Source organism: Hypomesus nipponensis, chromosome 13, assembly GCF_054491055.1.
Source record: "Hypomesus nipponensis isolate SF chromosome 13, ASM5449105v1, whole genome shotgun sequence".
Classification (NCBI taxonomy): Eukaryota; Metazoa; Chordata; class Actinopteri; order Osmeriformes; family Osmeridae; genus Hypomesus; species Hypomesus nipponensis.
This window is the reverse complement of record NC_140373.1, coordinates 324124-343656: the sequence shown is the minus strand read 5'-3', so window position 1 is coordinate 343656 and position 19533 is coordinate 324124. Positions and strand designations below refer to the sequence as shown.

Genomic DNA, 19533 nt, shown 5'->3' with positions numbered 1-19533 from the left:
CCTCCAGATGCCCCAGCCTCATCCCCCCAGCCTCATCCCCCCAGCCTCATCCTCCAGATGCCCCAGCCTCATTCCCCCAGCCTCATCCTCCAGATGCCCCAGCCCCAGGTTAAGATCAATAACACAGTAGCAGGAGAACAGCATGATGATCAGATGGTTCTTCCAGTAGGACACCTGTCTGGGGCAGAGTAGTGTTTGGGGTCCTCATCACCAGGTCAGGACCTCTACAGACAAACTCTTCATGCTGATTTGTCCAGAACATGAAACGAGTGTTGAGACCGACATGAGAAATGGGATTTTTTGAAGCGTAATTATCTTTAAATGGCTTCCAATCACTATAATTACAGCGGACATTTTGATCCTTGGTTGTCCGTGATTGGAGGATAATTCTCTGGCAGGAGCTTATGGTCAGACGTCTGATTGGTCTGGATATGGAGGAGGAGCCATCTGGAATAATACAACTAAAACGCAATTGATTTCAGTCTCCTTCCCTGCTTTGCTACTGTAAGTGGCCCAACCCAAACACAGCACACACACAGCACCCACACAGCACACACACAGCACACACACAGCACCCACACAGCACACACACAGCACACACACAGCACCCACACAGCACCCACACAGCACACACACAGCACACACACAGCACACACACAGCACCCACACAGCACCCACACAGCACACACACAGCACACACACAGCACACACACAGCACCCACACAGCACACACACAGCACCCACACAGCACCCACACAGCACACACACAGCACACACACAGCACACACACAGCACCCACACAGCACACACACAGCACACACACAGCACACACACAGCACACACACAGCACACACACAGCACCCACACAGCACCCACACAGCACACACACAGCACACACACAGCACCCACACAGCACACACACAGCACACACACAGCACACACACAGCACCCACACAGCACACACACAGCACACACACAGCACCCACACAGCACCCACACAGCACCCACACAGCACACACACAGCACACACACAGCTGGAGACCCTGGGAGCTGCCTTTCCATCTTGAATAGGTTATTTTTCTTCTTCTTCTTTCTTTTGAATAGGTTCTCTATTAATATATATGTGTGTATATATATATATATATATATATATATAGAACTGGGTGGGTCATGCCGTCGCAGTACCTTGCGGTGGTTGCTAATCTGTCAGACAATTAGAGCTTAATGCAGCCCTCTTCAGCTCATCGCAAATCCAATAGCAATCTGCGATGTCCTTGGCTCCAGAATGGTGTTGCGTTGAGATATTGATCAGCCACTGCATCAGGGAGGAACACTCCACACGTTCTGTTTTACTGTATTGATCAGCTCAAAACAAGAGGACTAATTTCTGCTGTTTAATTTGCCAGCACAAGAGTCATCCCAGGGTAGTGACTACCCAAACGCTCCTCTCCTTCTTTCGCTCTCTCTCTTTCGCTCTCTCTCTGTCTTCTCCCTTTATCCCTCTCTCTGGTCTGGCGCCCTGATCTGTTGCTGTGGTCTGGATTCCTGATCTGTTGCTCTGGTCTGGATTCCTGATCTGTTGCTCTGGTCTGGATTCCTGATCTGTTGCTCTGGTCTGGATTCCTGATCTGTTGCACTGGTCTGCTACAGTCTCACACGTGTACCTGACACTATCCCGCTGCTCTACAGTACAACTCAAGGCAGCTTTGACGACCTCTCTTGAATACAGATGTCTAGAGGATCAATGCCTGAATAATGACTTGTCATGCATATAAAGGCACAAGCAATTTCTCTCAAATTCATCTTGACTCGTGATTAGCCTGGTTCCTCAACCCTCTCATCCCCCTCTCTTTCTCTATCTCACCCAACACACCCTCCTCTCCCTACTTCCTGTGGTCTTCCTCTGCCTCCCCTGCCTGCATCATCCAGCCCTCCTGCTCCTCCCTGTCCTCTGTCTCAAAGTCCTCCTCTCACATGTCCCCTCCCCCTTCCCCCTGCAGCAGCTGATGAGGGAGAGGCAGCAGATGGCCAGCAGGCCGTTTGCCTCCGTTGCCGTGGCGCTGGACATCGGAGGCGAGCAAACTGAGCTCCTACCTGGAGGGGTTGAGGTGAGTCACACACACACTCTCAAACCCCCACACACACAAGCCTATACACTCAGTCATACTCAAACACACACTCTGACACACAAACACACACACTGCCTGCAGGCCCACCTAGGAGCAGCTCCTGATATAGAGCCCATTACCTGTAATGGATTAAAGCTTTTATAATATACTGTTGCTGTTGGAATGCCCTCAGCGACATGAGGCAGAGCTGGGGCCTGTCTGCCTCTACCTCTACTGCTATGTAGAGAGCTTCCTTTACCTCTACTGCTCTGTAAATAGCTTCCTCCACCTCTAATGCTCTGGAGAGAGCTGCAGTCGTTGTGGCGACTGTCATCGCAGCATGGTATCATCCATTAGAGAGCCGTGAAGCTGCACTCAGCACTCATTATGGTCTGTCAGGGGACAACAGTCCTCAACCACCTGAACGTTCTCCCAGCCTCGTACTTTAAACAGCAAACTGCACATCCTCTGCAGACAGCTGGGAGCACAGGGGGCTGTGGGCGGGAGTTAGGATGGATTGTTTAACCCTTTATCACACGATGAAGAGGAGGTCATGTGATGTAGTCAGAGGGCAGGGGAACGCTGGCGTGTGATCACACACACCGACAGATGGAGACGACTGATATTCATGTGGTATCCCAGACCAAATTACCATTAGAAAACATCACCAAGACAACGGTGTCCGGGTGAACAGGCACACATGCTTATGTGTCAAGCCTTGTTCCAGGTGTGAGCAGCCACCTTGGTTAGAACCTTCCTCAAACTACTTCCTGGATAGCACACCTGGCTGCAAACTGCTTCCTGTGTTGGCGGTGGTACCAAATGGTTGTTTGTTATGTACCAGTTACTAAATACCAGATTAGCCTGTTGGAAAACCACAGAAGATAGTCAGGTGGAGTGTGTCTGGTACCAATCAGTGGAACAGTCCCTGGGACTTTGTGAGTGTGTCGATATGGATCAACCCAGAGAGCCAATGAAAAGCGGCTATATTCCATCCATCATGATGCTGCTGTCTGCTGTTGGAGACGTTCTGTAAGGCACAGCTCTGCAGGCAGCTGTGCTCCTGCTGTTGGAGAGTGCTGGGAAGCACAGTGCAATTCCCTTCAGAAAGGTTAATTGGACGACATCTGGCTTCATTTAGCTGCGCAGCATCTCCAGTGTAATGGAGGACAGGACTGGTTAGCCACGATAGCATCGCGTTTCCCCGCAAGACCAGTAGGTCAGATGCTGGCGCTCTGTGAGCCAATCAGGCGTGAGCACTGCAGGACTGGGGCTGATGACACAGCAGTGACATGGCCAACGTGGAGCACATGGAGCCCCTCACACAGCCTGCATGATGGACGACACCTGCCAGCTGGTTACAGGACACGACACAGTCATGTGTGTGTAGATAGATGGATTGTTTCTGTGTGAAACGATCTGTACGTGACAGGGAGGGATGTTTGTTCCTCTTTGTGATTTGCGCGAATTTGCGATTCCCCTTTTTTTAGATTTTGTTGTGATTTAGTTGTCACTGTCTCAAAAAATATTTTTCTGTTCTTAATACTATTATGACTGTTGTTAATACTGTGTAGTTGTGCAAACTGTGGTATATTGTTGGCACTTTTTGTTCATCAGAGAGAGAGAGAGAGAGAGACAGAGAGAGACAGAGAGAGACAGACAAAGCGCTGCTTTCAACGACCAGCTTTATCTTACCTGTTTAGTGCTGAAAGAAATTGTTGCAAAGGTTGGGTTCTCACTCATTATTGCTGTGCTGATCACCACTACAGGGGAAAGCGGTTAGATTTAAGCACTATGTACAATGTGCTCAGTGGTTTGACTACTGGCCAGTCCATTGCTGTATCATGTGTGTGACAGAGCAAATCCAGAGCTTTAACTCAGTAACAGCAGGGGATCTTCAGCAGTAGAGAGACCATTAATGACTCTGACCAATGAAACCCCATCAGAAGCTGTACTCTATATGCACTGCTAAATGAATACATGTGAAATGTAATTGATGCTTTGGAGGACAGAGAAGGATCGTATTGATGCAGAATGTTTGATATTGAGGTCCTTGCGTAAGTGCAGTGCTGTTTGACTTAGGCCTGTTCAGTTCATACATCACGTTTGTTTCAACGTTTGTGTTCACTTAAGAAGGGTAGCTTCCGAACTGCAAAAATAATTAAACTAATGTCATTAGTGCTACCTGCACATGGGGATGGAGTCACAGAAGCAATAACAGCCCAGTCAGATAGAGAGAGGAGAGCAACTGAAGCACAGCTCCTATTCATGGCAGTCTCACATTAAAACAAGGGGAGGGTGAGTTTGAGTGCAGACTCAATGATGCGTGCCCCCAGCTAATTTATGTACCTCCTGCTAAAATGAGAAACCTAATGGGAGGCTGCTGGAGAGGCTGCTGGAGAGGCTGCTGGAGAGGCTGCTGGAGAGGCCTGGTAAACAAGGGTGATTAGGACTGAGGGAGACAGGGCCGTGTTTGTGTTGATAGCATTCTCTACACAACCTCTTACTCTTCTCTTCCTCTCTCTCTTCCGCTCTCTCTTCCTCTCCCTCTCTCTCCCTTCCTCCTCCTCTCTCTCCCTTCCTCTCTCTCTCCTCTCCTCCTCTCTCTCTCCCTTCTCCCCCTCCCTCACTTCCCCCCCCCTCACTTCCCCCCCCTCACTTCCCCCCCCTCACTTCCCCTCCCTCACTTCCTCCCCCCCCTCACTTCCCCCCCCTCACTTCCCCTCCCTCCTTCTCTCATCTTCTCTCCCTCCTGTGTTCTCCCTCCTGTGTTCCTGTGTTCTCCCTCCTGTGTTCTCCCTCCTGTGTTCCTGTGTTCTCCCTCCTGTGTTCTCCCTCCTGTGTTCTCCCTCCTGTGTTCTCCCTCCTGTGTTCTCCCTCCTGTGTTCTCCCTCCTGTGTTCTCCCTCCTGTGTTCTCCCTCCTGTGTTCTCCCTCCTGTGTTCTCCCTCCTGTGTGTTTTCTCTCCCATGATTTACTAGCCTGGTCTTAACCAGACTCTCATACATTTCATTTGTACAGAGGGTCTGGGATCGCTCCATTGACGAGCGTTAACTTCCTTGAAGGCGGGTACTCTGTTAAATGGATCTGCCCAGAGCCACTCTGGATCTGCCATAACCAATTGCTAGCGTTCGCCTTAGCCAACTCCTTCACCACTACTGTAACAGAGCTAGCTGCCGTAGCTGGAAAATCAAACTTTTCCCGAACCCTGTGGGAATAGGGCCACAACATCATGGCCACCAACAAAATTCAGCAAGGATTGTTCTTGCTCTGGCTTTAGCTGTTGGATATTTGGCAGTGTTGCCACAACGGACTGTATGGTTTTGCTCTCATCTTTCTCCGCCGCCATTACTGAACTACAACTCAAACTAGGGCACAAATGAACGTCATCGTTCTCAGCCACTCCCTCTGTTTGCGGATCACCAAAAATATGTCTGGCAAAAACCGACTAATATACTGAAAGCCCAGACCTTGTACAGAAGCAAAATGAAAATTGAGCAGAAGTACGTAGGAGGGCAGAGCCAGCCTAATGATTGACACCTGCATGGAGAAATGACAAGCTACGCCACTTAGCAAATGACACCGTGTGTCCTGTAGCTCTGGCTGGAAGCTTCCGAGTGCTGGAAGGGAGGGTCTCCTGGGAGAGATGGTCTCCTGGGAGGGAGGGTCTCCTGGGGGGAGGGTCTCCTGGGAGAGATGGTCTCCTGGGGGGGAGGGTCTCCTGGGATGGAGGGTCTCCTGGGAGGGAGGGTCTCCTGGGGGGGAGGGTCTCCTGGGGGGAGGGTCTCCTGGGGGGAGGGTCTCCTGGGAGGGAGGGTCTCCTGGGAGGGAGGGTCTCCTGGGGGGGAGGGTCTCCTGGGAGGGAGGGTCTCCTGGGAGAGATGGTCTCCTGGGGGGAGGGTCTCCTGGGAGGGAGGGTCTCCTGGGGTTAGGGTCTCCTGGGAGAGATGGTCTCCTGGGAGGGAGGGTCTCCTGGGGGGAGGGTCTCCTGGGAGAGATGGTCTCCTGGGGGGAGGGTCTCCTGGGAGGGAGGGTCTCCTGGGAGGGAGGGTCTCCTGGGGGAGGGTCTCCTGGGGGGAGGGTCTCCTGGGGGAGGGTCTCCTGGGAGCAATGGTCTCCTGGGAGGGAGGGTCTCCTGGGGGGGGGGTCTCCTGGGGGAGGGTCTCCTGGGAGGGAGGGTCTCCTGGGCACTGCAGGCTCAGAAGGACTCAGAGTCCCGAGATGAAGACACACACTCATGTGAAGACATGGAGAGAAAGGAGGGGGAGGGAGGTAGAGATTTATTGGAAGGGAGAGCAAAAGATGGAGAAGGAGAGAGGGGTTGAGGAAGAGACAAAGGAGTGAGAGAGCGTTTGAGAGAGAGGGAGTTTGAGAGGGAGGAAAGACTGACACAACGGGAGAAATCTGCCTGCCTCTCCTGCCTCTTCTCAGCCAGAGACAATGGCTGTGAACTTGGTAAGTGCTCTTTAAGTGGCCTGGTGTGCTCAGACAGACAGATATTGCTGTGATAACACGCTGCGTGGAGAGGACTGGCTGTCACTGTCAGACCGTCTTCAGTCTGACCTTTCACTAGTCCACCCTTCTCACCCCTCCTCATCCTCACCCTCCTCATCCTCTCCCCTCATCACACTTTTTCCCTCCTAAATGGAACTAAGCCCTGATTGGTTGGTCTCTCTCCATGTGAACTAAGCCCTGATTGGTTGGTCTCTCTCCATGTAAACTAAGCCCTGGTTGGTCTGTGTCTCTCCAGGGCCCTCCCAAGCCCGTTGCCATGGAGCCGTGTTCAGGAGGGCGTGCGGCGGTGCTGACGGTGCTGATGTGTCTCCCCTCCGGACCCTCGCGCCTCCCCCCCCCCCCGGCCAGTCTGGTGAGAAGCTTACACACACACACACACACACACACACACATACTCCTGCTGATGGTGAAGGTGCTAAAAGCTGTGTGGACTCCTCTGCTCCCAGCAGCGCTTCCTGCTAGTCATCAGCAGAATTGAGTCACAAATGTTATCTAAAAACAAACTGTGAGAGTGTGTGTGTGGCGCGAAGGACTTGGCTAAACCTGGAGGCGACACCACCAGAGCCTGACTCACACCCAAACACTGCTGCTCCCCAGGGAACCCAGGATCAGCATCACTGGAGAACCATTGCTGTTCTAGAATAACTATCACTGTAGAACCATCCCTGTTCTAGAATCAGAACCACTGTAAAAGCATCCCAAAGACTGCATTGGGTTCCTTGACCCATGGTTCAGTTCTGTGGGAGACACCCAGGGACGCAGGAGTGGACAGGCTGCTCTACAGCATGTGATGTGGACAGGCTGCTCTACAGGATGTGATGTGGACAGGCTGCTCTACAGGATGTGATGTGGACATGCTGCTCTACAGGATGTGATGTGGACAGGCTGCTCTACAGCATGTGATGTGGACAGGCTGCTCTACAGCATGTGATGTGGACAGGCTGCTCTACAGGATGTGATGTGGACAGGCTGCTCTACAGGATGTGATGTGGACATGCTGCTCTACAGGATGTGATGTGGACAGGCTGCTGTACAATGTTGGGTTGTGAGTAGTGGAGATATGAGCTGGAGAGATGTCTGCCTGCTCTCTAATGTGATGGAGCTGGACCAGCTAGTCTGGTGCATCGAGCACCAGGAAGCTCCACAGCAGAGGTCAAGACAGTCAGACTGGCCTGCTCAAACCCTAATCCTATTCCAAGACAGTCCTCTGACCTTGTGAGCAGTTTCTACTAAACTACACGGTGAACGAACCAACCTCACCCAGTCATCCTGCTGCTGCTGCCTGTAGAGTTGAACACTCCTATCCCCATTTTTACTGTAGGTGTCTCCTGTCCCCATGGTTACTGTAGGTGTCTCCTGTCCCCATGGTTACTGTAGGTGTCTCCTGTCCCCATGTTTACTGTAGGTGTCTCCTATACCCATGTTTACTGTAGGTATCTCCTGTCCCCATGTTTACTGTAGGTGTCTCCTGTCCCCATGTTGACTGTAGATGTCTCCTGTCCCCATGTTTACTGTAGGTGTCTCTTGTCCCCATGGTTACTGTAGGTGTCTCCTGTCCCCATGGTTACTGTAGGTGTCTCCTGTCCCCATGGTTACTGTAGGTGTCTCCTATACCCATGTTTACTGTAGGTATCTCCTGTCCCCATGTTTACTGTAGGTGTCTCCTGTCCCCATGTTGACTGTAGATGTCTCCTGTCCCCATGTTTACTGTAGGTGTCTCTTGTCCCCATGGTTACTGTAGGTGTCTCCTGTCCCCATGGTTACTGTAGGTCTCTCCTGTCCCCATGGTTACTGTAGGTATCTCCTGTCCCCATGGTTACTGTAGGTGTCTCCTGTCCCCATGGTTACTATAGGTTTCTCCTGTCCCTATGGTTATTGTAGGTCTCTCCTGTCCCCATGGTTACTGTATGTGTCTCCTGTCCCCATGGTTATTGTAGGTCTCTCCTGTCCCTATGGTTATTGTAGGTCTCTCCTGTCCCCATGGTTACTGTATGTGTCTCCTGTCCCCATGGTTATTGTAGGTCTCTGCTGTCCCCATGGTTACTGTATGTGTCTCCTGTCCCCACGGTTATTGTAAGTCTTTACTGTCTCCATGGTTACTGTGTGTCTCCATAGTTATGGTAGGTCTCTGAGTAGCACACTATGGTAGTGTAAAGACATCACAAGAAATGCATCTCTACAGACATATTGATACACACACAACACACATACACACACACACACACACTATAAATCCTGTGAAGATGGACTTCCCTAAGGGCCTCAGTTTGTTTCCGGGTGTAAATACTGTCCTACAACGTACACACACACACCACACTCCCCACACACTTCCTCAGTCTCTTGGCTGTTTCGTCTCCAGTAATGAACTGGAGCCTGAGAGGATTGTGTTGTTTCTATGGCGCAGGGAGGAGCTGAGCAGAGTGGCTAGAACACAAGCTGCTCTCTCCCTCTGCAGTGGATGATTTAAAGGCTCCTTTGAGAACTGCTCCTGGAGGGCGTAGGCAAGGTTTATGGGTGTGTGACAGGCGGCTGGCATGCCTGGCTGCTGCAGGGGGCCGGTCAATCGGACGTGGCGCTGCTGCAGGGGGCCGGTCAATCGGACGTGGCGCTGCCGCGAGCGTTGAGACAGCCCGAGTTCCTCTCTCCTCTGCAGTCTGACAGCTAGAAGCTCTACAGGATGCAGACAGCTAGCTAGAAGCTCTACAGGATGCAGACAGCTAGAAGCTGTACAGGATGCAGACAGCTAGAAGCTCTACAGGATGCAGACAGCTAGCTAGAAGCTCTACAGGATGCAGACAGCTAGAAGCTCTACAGGATGCAGACAGCTAGAAGCTCTACAGGATGCAGACAGCTAGAAGCTCTACAGGATGCAGACAGCTAGAAGCTCTACAGGATGCAGACAGCTAGAAGCTCTACAGGATGCAGACAGCTAGCTAGAAGCTCTACAGGATGCAGACAGCTAGAAGCTCTACAGGATGCAGACAGCTAGAAGCTCTACAGGATGCAGACAGCTAGCTAGAAGCTCTACAGGATGCAGACAGCTAGCTAGAAGCTCTACAGGATGCAGACAGCTAGCTAGAAGCTCTACAGGATGCAGACAGCTAGCTAGAAGCTCTACAGGATGCAGACAGCTAGCTAGAAGCTCTACAGGATGCAGACAGCTAGCTAGAAGCTCTACAGGATGCAGACAGCTAGCTAGAAGCTCTACAGGATGCAGACAGCTAGCTAGAAGCTCTATAGGTGTCAGAAATATTAATCTATCAAGCATTGCACAGTCAGTCGGTGAACAAGTTTAAGAAAGTTTATTGCTTGCGGCCGGCCCACAAGGAGACAAAAACATCACACGCCATTGTGCTACAAGTTTGTCTGCTAACATGTTGTGCTAGCTAGCTATTTAAGCAGAACCGCTCTTTACAGTCATTGGTTAAGACAAAGGCATGCAAATGTTCCATTGCTCTTCTTCATTGGCTCCTTGCATAGACCTGGCGCGCGTGTGTGCGTGCGTGTTTGAGTGTGTGCGTGTGTGTGCCTTTTGACCCCTGTAAGCTTAACCACATGATTCACCCAACACAGATAAGGCCAGACATCTTTTATGGCCTCTCCAGTAAGAGAGAGTGGTCAGCCCAGGTCACCTTGTTTACATATGCCTCGTGTTCCCCAAAGTTCAGATTTGGGGAACACAAAAGGAATGCTGAACACAGAATCATTCTTATACAGGATAAATGTGTTACATCTTCAATTTTCCCAACAACAGGTTGCAGACGTTTGAGAGAACCATGACAAAGCATCCCAGCAATACTTAGAGGGCTGTCGGCCCCCTGGCGTACCCAGATCCAGCTGCCCTCACTCTCTCACCCCCTCACTCTCTCACCCCCTCACTCTCACCCCCTCACTCTCACCCCTCACTCTCTCACCCCTCACTCTCACCCCCTCACTCTCACCCCCTCACTCTCACCCCCTCACTCTCACCCCTCACTCTCTCACCCCTCACTCTCACCCCTCACTTTCACCCCTCACTCTCTCACCCCTCACTCTCACCCCCTCACTCTCACCCCTCACTCTCTCACCCCTCACTCTCTCACCCCTCACACTCACCCCTCAATCTGTTTGTGTCTTCAACAGGAATTGCCATTGCCAGTGCCCTGATTGACACGTCTCAGCAGAAACCAATGGACTACAAAGAGAAGAGCCAGGCTTTGAAGAACCGCAAGACCTTCCCCTCTGCCCACCAGGGCACCTGTGTCTGAACAGCTCTTAGCTAACCCTGACCCCTCAGGACTTCTGGGTTCATTAGATTGATGGGGGTCTCCAGCCTGTGGGGCAGAGGGACCATCCCAGGTACAGAACTCTGCTAGGTAGCCCAGAACCTCGACCCTGCTATCTCTCTGCTCTCTGCTCTCCTCATTCTGTCCTCTCCTCCTTCTCTCCTCTCCTCCTTCTCTCCTCCTCCTTCTCTCACCTCCTCTTTCTCTCCTCTCCTTATTCTCTCCTCTCACCTCCTCTCATCTTCTCTCCTGTACTGTCTCCTCCTCCTGTCTTCCTCTCCACTCTCACTTCTCTAACTCTGGCACCCTCCAGAACCCTGCAGCCTCCAGGGCCTCCTACCTTTTATCTGGCACCCTCCAGACCCCTGCAGCCTCCCCTCCTCCTCCTCCAGCTGACCAGAGCCCCTCTCCTGTGGAGCTCCTGGATCCTCCAGACTGAGATGCAGACCTGAAGACATCAGAGCTGCTTGCCTGTCTGCAGTCCTCCAAACCGCAGGCTTTTTTCTAAGACATTTTAATCACAATTTGGCTGATGTTGTATAGGTTAAAAGGGTTACCATGGCAACCTACAGCAGGCCAGTCTGGGGACTGAGATGACTGTGCCCCCCCTTCCCCCCACAAGCTAAAGTCTGTACAAGCCACTACATGGCCTGTGTATCTCTCTGCTGAGGTAGAGGCTAGCTGAGATAGAGGCTAGCTATAGTTGTGGGACTCTGCAGAGACTTCACCTGGAGATGCTTATCCTTCACCCTGTTGCCCTAGAGAATCTACCAGAGGCAGGGAGAGAGGGTCGTAGGCAGGGAGGGAGGGTCGGAGGCAGGGAGGGAGGGTCGGAGGCAGGGAGGGAGGGTCGGAGGCAGGGAGGGAGGGTCGGCCCTGAACCTGGCTGACCTTTGACCAGGTATCCACCCCGCTGTCTGTCTGTTGGCCCCCTCTCTGCTGGGCCCCCTCAGCCTGGCCCTCTGCCAGCCGGCCCCCCTCCCTGCTGGGCCCCGGCTAGGGGGGCAGGAGGGCAGGGGAAGAACTGTAGAGGTGTAACTTGCTCCAAAAGATCAGCCATGTTGGACTAACAAGCAAGGAGCCAGGTAGGGTTGTGACCTCTGTGTACAGCTTAGAAACTAAATGTGAATCTGTGGCGCTCTTTAAGATATTCTTTTATTTTATTTTTTTTGTTATTAAAGAAAGTTCTGAGAGGAAATGTATTTTAGGCTTTCGTCTTCTGCTCCTACTCTTATCTATGATGATGATGATAAAACAAGTCTTTTTACTGTGTTTGTGAAAAGAAATGTCCTTAATAAGTTTGTTTTAATAATTAATGGATTCCAGAGTAACAGTTCACTTGTACAGTGACTGTTACCAGTAATCATAAGTTAGGGTTCTTTGCTAAGGACTCAAAGGTGTTCTGGATCTATTTGCTATCCCAACAACATGGTTGTAATATAACATGTCATGTTAACAAATAATATAGAATGCCAGCTGTTGTTGTGACAGTTCATTTTTAATGTGTTGTAATTCCAGTGAGGAGTTGATCTCTCACGGGTCAGGGTTCACCACTGATGTGTGGATGGACATGACTGCTCGGGGCATATCACTAAACGGTTGTGTATTGTATATACATGAACATCATGCCAGATAAATAAAGACACTTGAATATTCTTAGGCCACTTGGTTGCAGCAACTCATTTCAAAACCTCACGAAAGTAACATCCATTAACATTTTGTTCCTTCAGAACATGTCGGTTCTAAATGTTAAAGTTTTAAGCTGATAGGAGAGTGTTGAACCACGTGGAACCCAGTTCATTTTATAGAGGCAGGAGGCAGAGAGGCAGGGTAGAGAGAGAGAGAGAGTCAGAGAGGCAGGGGAGAGAGAGAGAGAGAGAGGCAGAGAGGGAACTTTGACACAGCTTATCTGTTCACCCCTGGAGTGTTGGTCCTGGAGAGAGACACAGTCAAGACGTCACAGTATGACCCCTGAGCTGTCTGAAGATGCTATGGCATGTTTACCTTTGTCCTGGTTACTGTGCTATCCTGTGCTCTCGAGTGTTCTAGTGAAATACGTCCTTTTCTAAATATATGCAACCAACTATTAAAAACAAATAATTGGACTTGCTTCCCAGCTTCCTTAGTGTTCCAAGTCCTACAGTGTATAATGTGGTAATAACAGCCACGCAAAGCTCTCCTGCTGTGTGCAGGAACCAACCGTGTCTCCATGGAGATGGATCTGTCAATGGCTGTGACTGTGGGCGAAGCTGTCGAACCGTTCAATATAACTCATGTAGGATCTGTCGGATGAAAATTGAGGGATGGGCTCACGTTTATCGGCTTTCCTTGGCTGCGAAGCCCGCTGTAAATCATGATGTCGGAGGTCCTAACATTAGGCGATATTAATGTGCGTGTGCGTGGGGGATAATGCATGGGGCGCGGCTGACGGATAGCAGCAGGCGCATCGTTCATCTACGTGACGGAGGAGGAACCACTTCTCCAGCTCTAAATGCACAGTTATTGTTTTTGCCAGGTTGTTTATAGATCAAATCGACTATTGATTACTTGATGTCGTTTAAAAAAAAAATAATAATAATACATTTGTAAGTGGTGCAGATTTCAACGGTGGTAGCCTATGTCTTTAATGTTGTGTTTCAATGTGTGTTGACATGGATCTTGCATTCATTTTTCTGTTTTAGTTTGCAAAGAAAGAAACGGACATGAAGCACCTGACTGCAGCTCTATCTACAGCTGGACACCGTTACAGACTTAACCTCCGAGCATTTCATTCCTTTCATTATTTACAAGTCATGAATCAGAGCAGGGCTGCAATTCAGTATGTAAACGAGAAGTCTGCTGTCGGCCAGGAGATATTTAATGATGTGTGTGTTCTCAGCAATGGTCCCCCAATGGAGTCTGCTCTTCCTCTCGTCTAATCACAGGTACTAAACACGACCAGCACACAATACCCTCGCTGTTGTCTGCTGTCGCTGCCTCTTGAGTGCAGAATGGAAGTGCCCAGCCATGTCGAGCCATGTATCGATAATGTTAAATGTTGCTATACAGCTACATGATAGGCTGGCTAATGTAACCTTCATGTAAAGTGTTGCTGTGTAGCTACATGCTGGTTACTGTATGTATTGGCAATGTGCAGTATATCCCAGTACTGTGCTAGAAGCCTGTTCTCCATCTGTCCCTTTATGTTGTTAAACCTCCAGACACGTTATGACTCAGGACCCAGCCGTCATCTCTAATGACTCATTGTCATTTTTACACTGACTGGGTGTTCGGAGCAAAGATCCGCCCTATCATTGATCTTGACAACATTGATAGCGTGTTGATAGCTGCTCTAAGACACTGAAAGCTTTTACAAATCAAACATGTTTTCTAAGAGCGGACAAGACAGACAGTTGTTGGTGTGAAACTCCTGCGCTCTTTGAAAGTACGTTTTCAATGCCAGATATATTTTTCTTTTCTTTCATGTAATCAGCCTCAGAACAACACAATTTTTAAACCACTTTTTCTTCTCAAGTGTTGACTTGTTCCCATACCAGGAAAAAAAAGTCCTCAATCAGAGAGCTGCATTATTAGACCTGAGAGCCAGATGTAAATAACCAGGTGAACACAGTAATAACCAAGTGAACACAGTATAACCAGGTGAACACAGTAATAATCAGGTGAACACAGTAATAACCAGGTGAACACAGAGGGACCACAGTTGGACTACAGAGGGATGAATGTCAACTGACATCAACTGAATAAGTGTTTATCAGGGTGTTAACCCTAACTCAGCCAATCCCAACCCAACCCCAACCCTAACTCAGCCAACCCTAACCCAACCCTAACCCTAACTCAGCCAACCCCAACCCAACCCCAACCCTAACTCAGCCAACCCTAACCCAACCCTAACCCTAACTCAGCCAACCCCAACCCTAACTCAGCCAACCCCAACCCAACCCCAACCCTAACTCAGCCAACCCTAACCCAACCCTAACCCTAACTCAGCCAACCCTAACCCAACCCTAACCCTAACTCAGCCAACCCTAACCCTAACTCAGCCAACCCCAACCCCAACCCAACCCTAACTCAGCCAACCCTAACCCTAACTCAGCCAACCCTAACCCAACCCTAACCCTAACTCAGCCAACCCCAACCCTAACTCAGCCAATCCCAACCCAACCCCAACCCTAACTCAGCCAACCCCAACCCAACCCCAACCCTAACTCAGCCAACCCTAACCCTAACTCAGCTAACCCTAACCCAGTGTTAACAGGTCCAGGCTGCCTGAGCTGCTAGCTCTGTAATGAGACCTGTTATGAACTGTAGACCTGCAACACCTCGGTTATAATGGCAGCATTTTCTCACATTGCACATTATTTTAATCTCATAACAATTGACCTGGAAAATGGGAGATGAGATTTTAGGAAATAAAATGTTTATTCTCAGTGTATCTCTCTTTGGTTAGAATACAAGCCCTGATTTTATTTCTAACTCTCACAGAAAACCTTTATCGTGTTTAAATGATTCCGATGGGACTTCCACCACCCTGAAGCACAGATTATAACCCAACCCCGTGCCTCCCTCCTCCCTCCCCCTCTCTCCCGCCCTCCTCCCTCTCCTCCCTCATCATAGCAGGTGTTTCCTGCAGACCTCAGACAGCAGAGCAGCTACTCCTGTCTGATGAGTCCTGTGACACGTTCCATAAATCTGTTTTCAGATCCAGGACAGGTGTTCCATCATGGTGTCTGAGGGTAGGTTCTCGTTCTCGCGGAGGGGCGTGTCCTTGTCTGTCCGTGTCGCTCTGCACCGCCGCCGATGTGATCTGACTGACGATGTCCGCCAGGCCGCAGTGAACGCTGCCATCCTCCAGCAACCTCCGGCTGTTCACCAGGACCGGAGCAGATAGATGGTTGTTCACTCGGAGTAGAGAGATAAGCTCCATATTATTTCAGCCAGTTGTCCTAGTAAAACATTCTACTAAAGTGTGACCATAGATTGTATGTATGAACAGTTGTTCTGGAGTGTTCACCAAACATTAAGATAGTTATAACAATAAGTACAGTATATAAACTCCTCCAAAAAAGTTCGGAAACTCTCAAAACGACAGTGAATACCAACAGAAGAATATTGCAGGGGATTTGGGCACTTTTTTGGGGGCCGCTACCCACACAGTTAGTTGTGTTGCTCATTCCATAGATGCACGATCCTTACAAGTTGTTACTCGTTGTAAAGGTGACTAATCAGGTTTTCCAACAATATAAAATGTTTCAGAACTTTTTTGGAGGAATAGATGTATATATAACACCAGATATGAGGGAGATGTTCGAAATAGTCGGTGTCAAAAAGCATTCCTGGTGAATGCTCTGTGTCTGTAGTGTATTTCTCTGTAATTGTATCAATACGATGTGAGGTCCAGTTACCAGAGTGACACTAAAACAGGCAGTAATAATGGCTGCTTTTCACTTATGTATATGTCAGAGCACTTCTTTACTTTAACTTGAGTGAAAAAGTATGGACAGTATTTCAACTTTTCCCAGTCTTTTTAAACACGAGTATCTGTACTTCTACTTGAGTGGAAGGATGTGTGAACCTTTGCCATCTCTGCACTGTTGTTACACTGTTATGACACTGTTATAATGTGTCATTAGTTTTATTACATTGTTATTACACTGTTATTACACTGTTTTATTTGAGTTAAGGAAGTGTACTTTTGCCATCTCTGGTTACTCCAGGTGTTATTACTATGTAAATGAATGTTACTGCAGATAACATCTACAGTATCATTAACTTTTACTACGGTACTTTAACTACGGATGTTATTACTATTACAGAGTAATTCATTCAACGAATGTAGTTCTGAAGTGTTGAGGTTCACATGACTAAAATCAGTGAGTATTATTTTGACTCATTTTTATTACATACGACATTTTACATTTTCACAAGCCAAGGGCAATAACGCCAACTCTGACATTATGTATTTTATATGTTGTCTTCATAACATTCCTTAAAAGCAAATTTGTATCTAAAATGTTGGGGATCATTCATGTTTAAAAGACGTTGTGTTTGTCTTCACAGGATCCCCGTCTTCCAGCGTCTGATGCCTCACACATTACAACCATCTACAGACTCAGCTTTAGAAACCCAACAGCAAATCTAATTGTTTACATTTGTTTTAACAATATAACATAATTTATGTAATTGTGTTCACCAATTCAACATAATCAAATGTCCCCGCTAATGCTAACTTATCAAACTTTGGATGCTGGTTTAGCATTTTCAGATGTTCGATTGAATTGTGTGAAACGTATGTAGCATACAGAAGTCAGAGGCAGGGAGTCATTTAGCAGCAGTTTGGGGTTTGGTTAGGGTTTGGTTAGGGTTTGAGTTAACCCTAAGGCCAGCAGGAGACTACAGAGTATGTCTGTCAGGGGACATGAACATTCACAGCTTATGAGTTTCTGTTCTACTGGTTCAACCCTCTGGAAATGGTCAAACTCCCGCTCTCTCAAGTCTATAATTACAGAGCTATTCATTTTTTTGATTGGTTTAACTTTACCCGCCCATGAAAAAGTGCATGGAGGTCTTGGTGAATACCTATAAATCCTGTCCAGAGGCCCTGGTGGACCGGGGTTCTGTTCAGGCACGGTTCAATGTGCCTCCTTGTTGACATGATAAAATATCCAAACATCACAGGTACATGGTTTCACGGGTCCCCACTATCAGGCTGAGTCTAGTTATCACTAGTTAACACTAGTGATGATCACTAGTTATCACTAGTTATCACTAGTAATCACTATCAACACACCACAGATGAGCTCCCAGGCCTCCCCACACAGCACACAGAGAAAGCCCAGCATGTGAGGGCACACAGACTGCTTATATGGGTGTAAATATGTATTTAAAGACAGGATGACACAAAGAGCCCCCACCCCAAACATTATAGTACAAATCTAGAACAGGCATGTGGGTATTTACAAGGATGCTGAAGTATAACGTTCTGCTAGGATGTTAACTGTAAGTAACAAAGATTACAGCTGTTAGTAAAGCCTCCATACTGGATGTAGAAACCTCTAGTTTAGTTTTCAGCAGTTATAAGCAAGTTGTCCTTTAAGATGGAAGCCAGAGTGTGACAGGAGTAGGAGAAGCCTGCCGGCTAGAGCGACAGCATCCACACTGTGTTCAGGGGGAGATACACTGTTCAGGGGGAGATACACTGTGTTCAGGGGGAGATACACTGTTCAGGGGGAGATACACTGTGTTCAGGTGGAGATACACTGTGTTCAGGGGGAGATACACTGTGTTCAGGTGGAGATACACTGTGTTCAGGTGGAGATACACTGTGTTCAGGGGGAGATACACTGTGTTCAGGTGGAGATACACTGTGTTCAGGTGGAGATACACTGTGTTCAGGGGGAGATACACTGTGTTCAGGTGGAGATACACTGTTCAGGGGGAGATACACTGTGTTCAGGTGGAGATACACTGTGTTCAGGTGGAGATACACTGTGTTCAGGGGGAGATACACTGTTCAGGGGGAGATACACTGTGTTCAGGTGGAGATACACTGTTCAGGGGGAGATACACTGTTCAGGGGGAGATACACTGTGTTCAGGTGGAGATACACTGTGTTCAGGTGGAGATACACTGTGTTCAGGTGGAGATACACTGTTCAGGGGGAGATACACTGTGTTCAGGTGGAGATACACTGTTCAGGGGGAGATACACTGTTCAGGGGGAGATACACTGTTCAGGGGGAGATACACTGTTCAGGGGGAGATACACTGTTCAGGGGGAGATACACTGTGTTCAGGTGGAGATACACTGTGTTCAGGTGGAGATACACTGTTCAGGGGGAGATACACTGTGTTCAGGTGGAGATACACTGTTCAGGGGGAGATACACTGTGTTCAGGGGGAGATACACTGTTCAGGGGGAGATACACTGTGTTCAGGGGGAGATACACTGTGTTCAGGGGGAGATACACTGTTCAGGGGAAGCTATAGTATCCACACTGTGGCACCTTGCATACGAGTCGTAGAATAATGGCTGAACAAGCTTACTATGAACAATCTCCAGAGGATGAGAAAAGCTCCAGACATTTAGCATGAGTCCTGGAGGCCGTGACTGAGCAGGCAGGGTTAGTGCCCCAGCACCCCCTGCAGGCTTGGAGGCAGGGCAGACATCTGCTTGGGGAGGGGAAATCTTCAACAGCCAATCAGGACCAAGCTCCCAGAGAAGTACAACATCAAAAGTAAAATCCATTAACATTTGTCTTTTTGTCATCAAAATACTCCAATGTTTCAGCACATTGCCCCCCGAGCGCCGTCCTCTCATCATGTAGATCCAGACAGGACTTGCTGTTTGTACACGCTCGGTCCTGGAACAGCCCAGATGAAGCTGAATGCTGACAGGATGAGGGAGATGACAGCTGTGGGGGTTTGAAACTCTCTGTACATCCGTCCACCAGTCTGTCTGTCCAACACTCCTCTCCACCTCTCCACCTCTTCATCTCACTCTCCACCCCTCCACCTCTTCATCTCACTCTCTACCTCTCCACCTCTTCATCTCACTCTCTACCTCTCCACCTCTTCATCTCACTCTCCACCCCTCCACCTCTTCATCTCACTCTCTACCTCTCCACCTCTTCATCTCACTCTCTACCTC

General features: G+C 49.0%; 1 protein-coding gene across 1 annotated transcript in view; it reads left to right on the top strand.

Annotated features, from left to right (window-relative positions):
- The window catches only part of atrnl1b (attractin-like 1b), a 60383-nt gene extending 47835 nt beyond the window's left edge, over positions 1-12548 (top strand). The window contains 4 exon segments of the mRNA XM_084670106.1: positions 2001-2108; positions 6858-6953; positions 6956-6974; positions 10745-12548. Coding sequence (XP_084526232.1) covers positions 2001-2108; positions 6858-6953; positions 6956-6974; positions 10745-10869 — 348 coding nt within the window. The 3' untranslated portion in view covers positions 10870-12548.
- The last annotated feature ends 6985 nt before the right edge of the window (positions 12549-19533 follow it).